Source organism: Furipterus horrens, unplaced genomic scaffold (genome assembly GCF_987537825.1).
Source record: "Furipterus horrens unplaced genomic scaffold, mFurHor1.1.pri manual_scaffold_4, whole genome shotgun sequence".
NCBI classification, from domain to species: Eukaryota; Metazoa; Chordata; class Mammalia; order Chiroptera; family Furipteridae; genus Furipterus; species Furipterus horrens.
The window spans coordinates 2,366,827-2,380,665 of record NW_028327174.1 but is presented as its reverse complement, the minus strand read 5'-3'; the positions used below and the strand labels follow the sequence as shown (position 1 = coordinate 2,380,665).

The following is a 13,839-nucleotide window of genomic DNA, read 5'->3' as shown; positions in this document are numbered from 1 at the left end:
TGCACATGTAGCGTTTTCGGATCGGCTTCTGCACTTAATGACGTGCATTGAAGTTCCCTCTGTCTTCTCACGGCTTGACAGCTCGTTTATTTAGTGCCGAGTGATGTTCCGTTGTCTGGATGGACTTCATACAGTGGACCCTCGAACGGTGTGGCGTTCGGGACGCCGACCCCCGTGCCATCAAAATCCACACATCACTTTTGACTCCTTCAAAAACTGACAACCTGCTGCTGACCAGACGCCCTGACAGTTCCATAGAGTCGATGAGCACATGCTGTGTGTGTCATACATGTTGTATGCGCTGTCTCCTTATGATACAGGAAGCTGGAGAGAAGAAACTTACTAAGGGAATGAGAAGGAAGGCACGTTTACAGTATCTATTGAGAAAAAGTGTATGAGGGGCCCGTGAACCCTGTGTTGTTCATGAGCAGCTGTGCTCGTTTTCCAGAGTGGTTCTCTGTGACGGCATCTCTTCACGTCAGAACACTGGCCCGGGTTTTGAGAGGAACCAGACTGTCAGAACCGGCGCCACCTGTGCTGTGTTCGGCCCTAAAGCACCGCGAGACGCTCGGGCAGCCCCCACTCAGGCGCTTCCCCCGCGCAGGGCAGGGAGCCCTGGTGCTTTCTAGAAGGAAGCGGGGCGGCCGCGCCAGCCTGCCCTCCTCCCGCGTGTTCTGAGCGTGGTCGGCAGGTGCCTGGGCTGCAGGCAGCCGCCCCTCCCAGTGCCCTTTGTGAACCCCCACACCGTGGGGCCCACGGGACTCAGCAGAGGGTTGAGATGCTGGGGGTGCACGGTCAGCACCGGCCAGCCAGCCCACCCTTCGGGGCTCGGCCGCGTCGCCCAAGTTCTGCACAGCTGTTGATTTTGAAGCACCGTGTGCACACCCTGAAGTGAACAGAGTGCGTGTGTGCCGTTGGCCAGTAGTTACGGAGCAGACGTGTACCCGCACCCGGGCCCTGCTGCGCCCTTTCCCGTCGGGCCCCGCCTGCCCTCCTGTTAGCGCCACGCGCCCCAGCGACGGGCTCCAGGCCGGCCAGGGTTGAAGTGTGTGTGGTGGGCTCATGGCTCGCGTTGATTTGTCCTCTGTCACTCGAAGTCACGATTGCACCGCTCATCCCGATCGTTGCGTGTGGCTCACTGTGGTGGCCGCCGCCCGGGAGTCCTAACGTGTTTGCTTGCTCAGCCGTCGGCGGCCCCTGGGCTCATCTGCGCTGGGGCTGTCAGAGTCGGCGCTGCCGGGAGCCGCTCCGTACGGTGCGCACGTCCTGGCGCCGCGCGGGGCCTCCGCCAAGGGTGGCGCTGCAGCGGCCTGTGTGGCTCCAGCCCCGTTCTGGGTGACGCCAGACCGCCCTGGGTGCTCGCATCAGTGGGGTGTGAGCACCGCTGTGCTCTGCCTCCCTGGCAGCCCCGATGGGGTCAGACTTGGGAAGCTTTGCCTTTCTGATGAGTACGTGTTGCCGCGTGATCAGTAGAAAGCGCGTTTCTGTTTATTGGCCATGTGGGTTTCCTGTGTCGTGAAGAAGCTGTTCAGATAGTTTTGCCTGTATGTTTTAATTGGCTCATAGGAATTCTTTTACAGTCGGCATATCGCTTCTTTGTTCGTTTATGTGTGTGGATACAGTGCTCCTGTCCTGTGGCCTGTCTTGTTTTTTATTTTCTTCAGAGCACTGTTGCACTGGGACGGAACTCGCGTGCAGTAAGATGCAGAACGCAGCGAAGGGCCCCGCAGCGGCACACGCCCGTGTCGCCCCGGGGGAGGTGCAGGGTGTCACCACCCCTCCAACGCTCTGTTCTGACTGGTGTTCTGACGAGCCTGCCTTCCCTCTGTGGTTGGTGGTTTCTGTGTCTTACCAACGACCCCGAGGTCCTGCGAACACTCTCCTGTGTTTTTATCTAAAACCTGCACAGCTGGGCCTTTCCCATTTAGATAGTCAGAGGCACCCTTTGTGGTTCCGTTTCCCCTGTGGCCACGCACCTGTCCCCGTGCTGAAAGGAGCTTCCCTTCACTGTGGCTCTGCAGGGCCACCTGTCACAAACTCTTGTCCTGCGGGCCCTCTGATCAGAGTGGCCACCCTGGCCTGCCCGTAGCTGTCCCGGCATCAGAGGACCCTCTCAGTTACTCTGACCTGATCAGCTCTGTCCGCTAGAGCACGTTGTGAATGTGAGCCAGCCTTTCACGTGTTATCCCATGTGGCTGGGTTCACCTCACTGGTGTCTTTGTTACTACTGTCACTCCTCCATACAGGGCACCATTCGAGCTGCTGGGACACAGTGTGACCGCGTAGGAGCCCCTGTCTGTCCACGGCAGGCGCCCCAGGCTTGAGGACAGGCACGCAACTCCCCAGAGCCAGGAGCCCTCACGGCACCCCGGGACACCCCTCTGGGCCCCCAGGAGCATGTGCCCTGCCCTCCCGGGTCTGCCGCCTCTGCCCCACCGTGTGCTCCCTGAGCGCAGACCGCGGCCGGCTCGCCTCTGTTCCGCTCGTCCCTGGCGCAGAGAAGGCGTGCTGTGGCTGCCGGCCCTCTCACTGTCCTCTCGGCACGGGGGCCCCCGAGCTCCAACCCCTGACCTGCACCCACGGCTCCTCTGCCTCGAGTCCCCCCATCCCCACGGCCAGACGCCGCTGTCCTTCCCATCAGGTTTCAGCCTCGTTTATGTGAGGGAAGTCATCTGTGCGTGCAGCTCCAACAAGGCCCTTTATTGTTTCATCATGTCCCCCATGTCTCATGGTCGCTGTCGTGCGTTTGTGTTTCCCAGGAGATGGAGGCCGCTGCAGCGCAGGGCCCCTCCTGGCACGGGCACTCACGTGACGCTTACTGAGCAAGCCCACGTGCACGCACCTGCACACCCCCCGTGCCGCTGCCCTCTCTCCCACCCTCCGTGGAAATCTGCAAAGTGCAAAGGAAGGAACCGAGGAATGGAGCTGGGTCCCATGAAGCCTGCGCGTGGCTCCGGGGCCGGCGGGGAGACTGGCTGAGCAGGTGCCCGGAGCGGCCCACGGGGGACGGGAGCAGAGCGGGTGGGTCTGTGCTGACATAGGCGGTCCAGGGGTCGCTGTGATGTCCGCATCCACAGCCCCGCCTGCTGTCCTGTGCCGGCGACGTCCGCAGGTGCACGCGTGTGACAAGGAGCGGCATTTACAGAGGCTCTTTGCCTCCGGGCGCCGCGAGGCCATTCACACGCCCTGGTCTCCGTGGGGTCGGGGCTGCGGCCGTCCGCACGGACAGGCCAGTGACTGGGGGCTGAGGCGCTGCGATGGCCAAGGCCACACGCCGGCGAGCCCCATGGATGGCGGTTTGAACCGGGACTCTCTGGCTCCAGGGTCTGGGGACTTAATCCCTGTCCCACACTGTCACTGTGTAGACGCGGTGACTGAGGAAGGGAAGGAAGGGAAGTCCAGCACCCGACAGAGTAGCCTGGTGCACCCCAGCGCGCCTCGGGCCCCGGCTGCAGGGGCGATCCCTGTGTCCCTCAGATGTGCGGAGTGTTGGGTGCCAGGGCTGGACAAGGTCCGTGAGGAACGTCCCCTCCTGTCACCCTCACACAGGACCCGAGGTGGCAAAAATCGCCCGGAGTCGTCGGCTTATCAAACAGCAGGGCGGGAAGCTGGTCCGGGTCTGTCCTTGCCCCGTCTTCGCCCGCTGCCAGGGACTCCGGCTGACTCCTGTCCCCGGCACGGCTGCCGCAGAGGCTCCTAGCTTCCCGGCGTCAGGCCTCTCCGCGGGCCGCACAGCCGCTCGCTCCACCCCGCGTCCCCCTCCTCTCCCCACACGCGCGCGCGGCTGCAGCGTCCCCGTCTCGGCTGCCGGGAGCAGCCTACCTGACGCACCAGGCGCCGGTGTCTCCTCCTGTGGGTCCCTGCTCCGTGTCCCCCGCAGAGGCCGCCCCTGGGCCCGTGTCCAGCGCCGGGCCCTCCTGGGATGGGCCTTATCGTGCGCCTGCCCAGGTTTGGGCTTTGGCCTCGTGCCGGTCTCGAGCGTGTGCAGGCCATGGGCGCAGGGACCTGACCGTCCTGTGCTCCCGGCCGCGGCCGGTGCCTTGGTGCTGGTTAAATGAGTGAACAGGTCGTGATTTAATTCTCGAGAGACACTCAGGTGTGAGATTAGCACGTTTGTTTGTGTCCAGACCCCTTCCTCTAGGGCCAGTGTGAGAGCCAAGAGGCACACTGCCTACAGGGGAGTAAGCCTGTCGAAGTGTCAGACCCCTAATGACGGAGGGGGGCTTTCCCCCAAAGGGCGTCACTCAGTGGGTTAGAAGTTTTATCAGAGACGTGTCGGGGAGCGTGAGAATTCAGCGTCCCCACGGAGACCCCCCTGGCGTTTCTTTCCACTGAGCACTGGCGTTCTTTGCGTGCTGTGAGCTGGTGCGGAAGGTGGTCTTGACCTTCGCCCGCGTGCAGCGGGGCCCTTCCCTCAGTGGGCAAGCAAGAGCCGTGGGTGTGCGCCGGCTCTCGGCGCGCCCGTGACTCACAGAAATGGCAGCCTCCAGCACAAAAGGGGACCGGCCCCTCTCTCCTGTGTTTGCTCTGCGGCACAGAAGAGTCCTCGGGAGGCGCGCCCCTGCGGAGCTGTGCCTGTTCCAGCCCGCGGGCCCACCCGCCCTTCACTGCCAACCTGTGGGAGCTGCTGGGGGTGGGGGTGGAGAGGCAGACAGGGCCGTGGTGACCTGCAGAGCTGGGCGCCCCCAGGCAACTCTGACGCTTGGACCAAGCGCCCTGAGAGCGATGGGCGGTGAGGAAGCTCTGTCTCCATCACCTGCCGTCAGTGTCTGGTCTAAAGCCTCCCCCCGAGCCCGAGTGACCTCCGCTGCCTGGCCCACGGCTGCGCTTTATCGCTGGTGGGTGTCAGCGGTGTGGGGGGATCACGGGCGCCATTGCCATCAGGACGTGCTGACCGGGTCTATCACATCGAGAAGCCCCACCAGTGGTGGCCCTGGGTGGGAACCCAGGCCCCAGGCAGTGCTCTCTTCGAAAGGTGACTGTGTCCAGACTCCAGTCCTGACGAGCCTCCCTGCGGTGTGGGCCAGGTGCCCCACCGCACGTTGCGTGCAGTGACGTTGCAGGGCCGCCCCGAGTCCAAATGGAACTGCTCGGGGGCCCAGCCTTTAGTGTGGTTGGAGTTAGAAGTGGTATTGGCAGTGCCTGGTCCTGAAACCTGTTCTGTGACGCGGGTGCCGGGCTGTGCTTTCAAGTGGTCAGTAAAACGCTTCCAGAACACGGAGTGGACAAAATTAGTTTCTGGGCTGTGGGATCCTTTACCAGCTGAACCTGCAAGCGCGGCCCTCGCTTGGCCACAGCCGCTTTGGGAGTGGGCGTGCAGCTGGCGGCAAGGGTGGGGGCCCCTCCCCCCCCATTACTTCACTCCCAGCTGCCGGGCTGGAGGGCAGGCGAGTCACGGTGACAGCAGTGCCACGCTCCCCCCTGCTTCTCTGGGATGCGTGCACTGTGCACATCTGGGGCTCATAAAGGACTTCTCTGTGGTCCTCCTGTGCCCCTGAGACGGGGCCGAGGAAGTGGGGGCCTGGGGACACAGAGAGCTAGCTGGCTTGGGCTCCCGGGAGGAGCGGTGGCCCCCCGCATCCTGAAGAGCTGCTCTCGCCCTTTGAAGTGTCAGCCTATGGAAAGGGAGTTGTGCCAGCCGAGGACGTGGCATGGCCTTGACCTTGCAGTCATCAGTTAAGGTGCCGACTGTGCATGGGAGGCGTGTCCCTGGCTGGAGCTTGTTGTCCGTAGTTCCGTCAGTGAGCGGCAAGGCCCGTCAGTGTTGGGCACCATGACGGGTCCTTGGACGTCCCAGCCCCTGGGGAGCTAGCGGCCAGACACGCGGCAGAGGCTGCTTCAGAGGAGCCATGTTCCCAAGACGACTTCTCCTTCAGTCGGGGCAGAGCTGCCTTGGTCCTTCCTGTAGCTCGCGAAGCACAAGGTTATTTTCTAGTTTTCATGCTGTCACCTGTGGTCCACAGACGGGGCCGTTATTTGCTCCCCCACTGTCTCCTGTTAGTCCTTTTGTTTACCACTTTCAGTATTTACAATTAGCCATTATTTGGCAGGTTAGAGAGGCCACATGTTTATCTGCGATCGCCACTAGGACAGGACATGTCCGCACAGCACGGGGACACTCAAACCGCAGATGTTCCCTCGGATTTAAACACAGAAACACGGAGGGAAACGAGACAGCAGAAAGGCCAGCGATTTGCAGCGGGAAGAGGGAGCTGGGCGGGTGGTCCGTGCAGCTTCCTGGCAGGGCGAGCCGGTGCGTCTGTCCCGTGCGGCCTCCTGGCAGGGCGAGCCGGTGCGTCTGTCCCGTGCGGCCTCCTGGCAGGGCGAGCCGGTGCGTCTGTCCCGTGCGGCCTCCTGGCAGGGCGAGCCGGTGCGTCTGTCCCGTGCGGCCTCCTGGCAGGGCGAGCCGGTGCGTCTGTCCCGTGCGGCCTCTTGCTCGAGTGCTCTGACCGACGGGAGTGTGGCTAACAACAGCGCACAGAAGGGGGGGCTGGAAGGAAAGGGAGCTACAGCAGGTGAGAGCCGGAGTGAGGTGGACTTGGCAGTGTTGGGAGGGAGAGCTCACCTCTCCGAGAAGAATGGGTGGCCCTTTGTGCAGGAACAGGGCGGCGCCCTGGAGGCATCTTTCCTCCCAGCACCCCCCCCACCCACCCACTCCCACGTCCACAGGGAAGCCCCCCACCCCACCCCGCAGCGTAGAGCTCTCTTCCTCGTGAGTTGCCAGGGCCCCCCCTCCTCCCTGTCCAGCCTGCTCTGTGGTTGTGGTAGGCCCCTCCTTCCCGAGAAGCAGAGCCTTGGGGAGCCCAGGGGTCCCCGGGCAGCAGGTAGGGGCAGTGCCCTGTGAATGCGTGGAGAGCAGGCTGAGGCTGGTTAGGACTCCCCCAGACGGGGTCGGGGAACAGGGTCCCAGTGCGCTCTTACGGGGGGAGGGGGCAGACGTGTGTCCTGTGGGCAGGAGGACAGGTCCTCCTTTTAATGTCACATCCTGTGTGTTTTTCTGGCTGACAGAAATGGGCCTTTCTGGAAGCGCACTGAGTTTTTGCAAAGTAAAGCATTTTCAGAACAATTAAAAACTTGAATTACTTTGTGCTCTGAGGACCCTGCGCTCTTACCATGGTCTGGGGAGGGCGTGTTGAAGAATCCCAAAGTCTCACCACGTCTGGAGAGACCCTGGTTTAGACGGGCATTCCTGAGCGCCTGGGCCACGGGAGAGCCTTTGGGAGCAAGGATTAAATATAGGTGTTACATGTAGTACATGTGTTTGTTATGTGTGTGTGTGTATGCATTATACGTGTTAAGTATAGACACATTGTACGTTTATAGGTATGTGAGACGTTACAGATAAAAATACATGTATATAATATACACACATATATGTATCCTGAGTAGTGAGTCAGGTGTTCTAACACATTCAGGTGGTTTTCATTTCAGTTACAGTTTTCAGTGACAGTACTTTAAAAGCTCATTTATTCGTTCAGCAGGTATTTACTGATGCCTCCCATGTTCTGGGCCAGAGGCGGGCGAATCTTTTCCGTAGAGGCTGAGGTCCAGGGACCGTTTCTGGCTCTGGCAGCTGCGCGGTCTCTGTGGCCGCCGCAGCGTGGAGGTGGCCGCAGCTGAGCTGCGAATGCACGCAGAGGCTCTGGACCGATGCGGCTTCATTCGTTACGGAGGCTGACGCTTGAGTTTCCAGATGATTTTAACGTGTCACACAAATTAGCGTTCTTATGATTTTTTCCCCACTCATTTAAAAATACAGAAGTCATTTAAACTTGCAGCCGTACTAAAACAAGGGCAACGGTTTGCCTGTTCTCAGCGGCCTCCTAGACACCCAGGCAGCGCAGCGACCAGAGCAGAGTCCCTGGGGTCGCGGGGCCTGAGTTCTGGAAACCGACAGCAAGCACCGCCGCCGCCGCAGGGCCCTTCCCAGGGAGACGGCTCTTTCTCCTCGGCCGGCTCCGGCTCCGGCGCCCGCTGGCTGGGGCCGCGCTGTCCCCGCGTCTCCGTTCTCCTGCCGGCCGGCACCCCGTTCCCTCGCCTGGGCCAGGCCGCAGGCTCCGGTGCTTAGCTGGGCCTGAGTCCCGCGGCACAGCCGCTTGGACCCGAGAACGGCTGCTCGCCTTTGCCTTCCGAGGCAGCAGAATGCTCTGTGGAGGAGCTGGCCCGCCCGCCGTCCCCGCTCTGGGGCTGCAGCGGGGTCCCTCCGCGGCGGGCGGGACACCCAGGCTCACGCCTTCTGCTTGCGGTCGCCACGGAGGCCTCCGGAGCTCGCCCGTAAAGCTCAGCACGCAGGGAAGCGCTCCCCGTGCCGGGAGGGTTGGAGATTTAAGAAGGTGTTTCATTTTCTCCCCCGTTCTTCTTTCTGTCTCTTCCGAGAGGGAACCGGAGGCAGTGTGACGAGTAACTGGGCCTCGCTTTCATCTCCCCGGGGGCGCCGGCCGGGCCTCCCCGTGGGGCCCGCAGGAACGCGCGCACGTCCGTGAGCCAGGCCGGGCCTTAGCCGGGTGGGCAGGTCACTAGGGCCCGCTCTTACCTCCTTGCGTTTCCTCCAGGGACTGCTATGAAAACTCGGTTTTTGAATTATGATTAAGTCGGAGGCTCTAGACAGTACTGCAACGTTCTCACTGGCAACGGGGACAGCAGAGGACCTTCCTGCGGTGTCCTTTTATAGACGGACGACACCAGCCCCCAGGCCGGGAGGGGTGAGCGGCAGGCAGCCTCCCCAGGGCGCGGGGCCCTCCCCTGAGAGGGCTGAGGTCAGCTTTACTTACGTCACTGTTCCTGGCTTCCTAGGGGTCGACTGCCAGGGGGTCATGCAGCCATGTCTCTCCCGGCCCCTCCTCCCCTCGCCTGCTCACGGGTTCCCCCTGATGACCGGCTCTGGAAAAAGCCAGAACCGCCTCTCTGGGCTTTAATGCCGCCTCTGTTAGGGCCGCCCACCTGGTGGCCCTGCCAAGAACCTGGTCCTCGTGGCCGCCCCCCCCCCCCCCACGCGCATCGTTCTTCCAGTCTCGCCAGCCATCATGACAGCTGCCTGGCCGCGCAGCGCTGACGTCGGGGACCCTTCGTTCCCCTCCTCTTCCATGGGCTCCCCCTTCCTGTGTCACGTGGGGAGCGTATCATGGTGTCGATAGAAAGCAGCCACCGAACCCTTGAATGGGGAGGAACTAGTACGATTGTAGATCAGTGTTTTCACAGAACGCGACCGTCACCTCCCCAGAGGAGCACGATGAAGCGCCACACGGTCCGACGTCCCCGTGGGCCGCCCTGGCCTTGACCTGGGCCCTTTGTTTACACAGCTCAGCCTCCGTGCCTGGGTTGCGTTTACATTGGTTTACGTCCCCCTCATCGCTCAGCCCTTCAAAGCCCCGAGTCAGGAAGCCGCGACCCAGACGGAGAAGCCACCGTCCCCCCCTCCCCCCACCCCGAGCGAGTGGGAGACGCGGTCGCTGGGCCGACACCCGGCAAGCCCTTCCCAGCACCGTGCTCGCGGCAGGGTTGGGGCGACTAGGATGTCAGGCTTGCTTGCGAGGCACTCAATGGGGAGTCAGGGCAGACGGGAACGGAGGCGGCTGACCCGCTCGGTGTCAGAAATGGGGCTGGCGGCTGGGGACGGACGCTGGAGGGGCTGGGGGAAGCTTGGGGAACCTGGCACGAGTGTGCCTCCCCAGCTGGTGGCGGGGGGCTTCCCAGGCACGCAGGGCTCAGCTGTGACTGTGAGAAAGGAGGGGGCAGGGGGAGGGGGACACGGCTGGGGCCGGGGACGTGAGGGCCCCTGGCAGGAGGGGAATGCGGGCGTCAGCGGGGTCTGGTTTGCCCTGTGACAGGCTGAGGAGCTGGAGGTCCGGCGGGGCTCTTTCCCCTGTGGGCCGCTGGCAGGGCAGGGCTGCCCTCGGGGCCCGAATGCCAAGACGCCCGGCCCTGCACTTCCACGGCCCGGCACAGCAGTGAGAATCGGGGTTTTCCTGCATCCGTGATGCTTAGTGACTAAGCGGGGGGCCTGGGGAGAGGGGCTGCTCCTGGCGGCTAACGGTGCAGAGCTCGGCACGGGGGCCGCAGCACCCCAGCCTCACAGGCGCTTCCGTGCGTGAGCTGCGCCCTCTCAGGTGTTGGCTCCTCAGGCAGGTCCGATGCATTTGTGCGGTGATGGTTTCATCGGGGACAACAGATCAGCTGCAGCAAACGACTCATTGTACGGAACTCCCTGCCGCTTGGAAGCTTTGTCCCCCAGGTGATCGGTTCTGTTCTCTGTCCCGGCGCAGAGTGAGCTGGGTGACTGTGATGGAGGGAGAGCATCAAGTTCAGGTCTTATGTGCATCTGAATATTTGTGTTTTCTGTCTCAAGAGAAGTAGAGCTTACAAAGGACCTGGGCCTTATCACCCAAGGGTAACAGGTAAATGGCAAAACAAGGCATTTTCCCCATCCAAGGGGGATGACTAATTACAGACTCAGCATCGACACGCACCCACAATTCCTACTCTGTGTCGTCTGGAAAGAGTTGGTCACTTGTACCCACAGTGGCTTTGATGCTAAACCCTCAGAGACCGATGGGGCACTCGCTCAGCAGACCTTTGCTGCGGGTCCCGTCTGTGTGGCCCCAGACCCCTCCTGGAGGAGCTGGGAGCAGCGGGCAGCCAGTGCTGGTGTGGCCTTGACTGTGATCGGGGGACACGGGGGGGAGGGCCCTGCCTGCCTGGGTCGTGAGGGGGCAGGAAGCCTGCGGATGGGAGGCAGCTCGGGTGTATGGGGGGACAGAGATGGGGCTGCCTTTCAAACCCCAGAAAACACAGCCTGGAGGCCAGGCTGCTCGGGGGCTCTGCCCTCTGTGTGGCTTCAGGGACGGCCCGTCTCCCACTGTTTCCTTTGAGGCTCTTGAACGAGGGGGACCGTTCGACACCCTCTTTCTCTGGCTTCCTGGTCCCGCAGGTCGGGGCTGCCAGGAGCCGGCACGGGGTCAGAGGCCTCCGCTGCAGGGCCTGAGGGACCCAAGCGCCCTGGTCCTGGCACTGGGACGGGACTGCTGTCCCCACCACCTGCGTCCCGTCGAGGCCAGGGAGGCCGCTCCTCGCCGGGAAACGTGTTCCTTCCTCCCTGAGCGCTTTGCTGTTCCCTGGGGACTGACGGGCCAGGCCCGCTGCTGCTGGCGTGCCCTCTGCCCCTGCGTCTGACGCCGGAGGTGCTCCTCCAGCAGCCTGTGCTCTGTCCGTGACGGACGCGCGGAGAGCCCGCCCGTGGCTCTTGGTAACCGACTCGAAGGCCTCGGTCAGGGATGCGGCGATGGCGCCTTCCCCATGAGCACCTCCCGGCCGCCGTGCAGGGCGCCGGGCAGAGCACTTAGAGTCCGGGCTGCGCCACGGCAGGACGAGAGCCCACGGGAAGGGGGACCGGGCCGCAGGGTCTGCGCGCACTTACCAGCTTCCACTGTAAAATAGGGAACGAGGGGAAGCTCATGGTGATTCCTGGGAAACACTTATACAAATGGGCTTCCTCTTTAAACAAGATGGTTCTCTTGTCTGATTCTAACCCGGCACCTTTGTGACTAAGTCTGACGTTCTTTGCCTACTGGTGCGTGTGTGCGTTTGCGTGTGTGCATGCGTGCGTGCCACAGTGGTGTGCTTAAACCTCAGGTGTGGCCACTCTGAGCCTTTGCTTCTTCAGCCACTTGTTAGCACGTCCTGACACAGCACCTGTGTGCTCCCGCTGCCCCTCTCTCTCTCTCTCTCTCTCTCTCTCTCTCTCTCTCTCACACACACACACACACACACCACCCGTGTGCTCCCACTGCCCCCCCACCCCCACACACGCAGCACCTGTGTGCTCCCACCCCCCACACACACACATGCAGCACCTGTGTGCTGACGCACATGCACACACACAGGACACTGCACAGACATGGAGCGAGTTGTCTCAAGTGTGGCGGGCAGTCGGAGCACGTGGTCCTCGGGGAAAGCGGCGCCGAGCCCGGCGTCCGAGCGGCCGTGCCGCCTGCAGCGCGTGCGGGAGTGTCTGAGGCCAATTCCTTCACTCGGGTTCCAGTCCTGACGCAGTGGGTGGTGTACGCCATCCGGAACCTTACGGAAGACAACAGCCGGAACCAGGATTTGATCGCCAAGCTGGAGGAGCAGGGGCTGGCCAGCGTGTCCCTCCTGAAGAAGACGGGGTTCGAGGTGGAGAAGAGGGGTGACAAGCTGGTTCTGAAAGCCACCAGTGACTCCCCTCCGCGGTGAGTGTGCGGCGGCCAGCAGTGCCCGGCACCCGGCTCCTTGCTGAGCACACGGGTCGGGTGGGTGTCGTGCCTCCCACGCTGGCAGAGGGGCCCTGCATGTAAGGAGCGGTCATGCTTTCAGGCCTGGCGCTGCCAGTTTCTGAAGAGTTAAAACTTCAAACCGGTCTGGGGGAGAGAGATGAAAAGCACATCAAATACCTGGTGTGGTCTAAGAGTCCCCGGCAGGAATGAGACGTAGCCCCCCGCGGGGCCTGAACGCCTGTCCCGCTGCGCGCTTGCTTCTGGCCGCGGCTCACAGTCCCCGCGTTTTTCCCTTTGGGGATTCTTGGAAATAGACTGTTATACATGCAATTTTTCTTTTTTCTTCTTAGTGAATGAACTCCGCGTCCAGATACCTGAAGTTTTGGAGCGTCTTTCATCGATTTTTCATCTTCGGCAGTACGTGAGATGCAAGGATTTGGAGACCAAGTGCAAACCCAGGGACTCATGATGCCTTTAGATAGTAGAGTTAAATGTGTTTAAGCCTAAAAGTATTCTGTTGTTTCTCTGCTCTAAAAACGTAGTCATCTCAAAGCCTCGTCCCCATGGATACAGTGTGCATTTAAGTCCTAGCGTGTGTGTGCCGTGGCAGCGAATGAAGAACTTCCCGTGGAGGCCGCCCCGACTTGGCAGAGGCGCGGGCGTGCGCGGGGCCCCGTTGGCTACGCCAGACAGCGAGCCAGCCCCACCGCCTTTGTTTCCCTCTTCCGTCAGGCTTCCCGGGCCCCGCGGGCGGCCGGAGGGGTCCTCACTGTGATTAGTTCTCGCTGCCTCTCTTCACCCCCTGCCTTTCCAAAACCCTGACAGACTCGTTTCCAGCTAAGTCGAGAGCTGCTGAAGAATAGAGCTCTGCCCCTTGTCAGCTCAGGTGCTGGGCTGTGTTGCCACCAGGCCCTGTCCCTTCGGCTGTGCAGGGAGTCAGAGAGCATGGGGGCCATTAACTCTTTCCATTCCAAATTATCCTAGAATCACACTTCCTAAAACCCATGTTCAAAACCTCAGGCCTACACCGTACCCACCTCCGTGCCTCCATAAAGGGGCCAGGGTGCTTCGTTGTGGGTGCTGAGTGCGGGGCCCTGGAGTAGAGGCGTGGCCGTGACTTCCTCAGTTTAAAAAGCACCTGTCTTCTGAAGGCCGTCACTCTGTCCCTGGGACTGCAGAAGTAGCTTGGGGGTGGGAGTTAGCGTGACCTAGATCTGTCTGAGTGTGTCTCCATCTTTCCGCATCTGTGTGTTCACATTGGACGTGGAACTGGATCAGGTGAGTGCCAGAACCTCTGTGGCCCTCCGGACCGTTAACATCACCCAGACCCGTCCAGGGAGGGCGTGCTGTGCACGCATAACACAGCTCGTCTCCTGGGCCAGCTGTGTTACGTGAGCAGAATACCCAGAGGTTTTGCACAATTCATGTTGAATCTTCAAAATAAAGGCAGCAAAGAGCCAGTCAGACCTTTTTCAGAAAAACTGAGTGTCCCAGAGTAAGTGTTTCTGCGTCTTCTGTGGCCCTACTTCAATCGCTCTGTAAGAACCGTGTAAACATGTTATGACTGAAATAAAGCGCTCCTTTCTGTGCA

The 13,839-nt window shown here is 61.6% G+C and overlaps 1 protein-coding gene across 1 annotated transcript in view; it reads left to right on the top strand.

The window, feature by feature from the left end:
- ATXN10 (ataxin 10) overlaps positions 1–13,839 on the top strand; it is a 107,727-nt gene extending 93,888 nt beyond the window's left edge. Inside the window, exons 11-12 of the mRNA XM_090272263.1 lie at positions 12,038–12,224; positions 12,599–13,839. Coding sequence (XP_090128389.1) covers positions 12,038–12,224; positions 12,599–12,605 — 194 coding nt within the window. The 3' untranslated portion in view covers positions 12,606–13,839. The remainder of the gene's footprint in view (positions 1–12,037; positions 12,225–12,598) is intronic.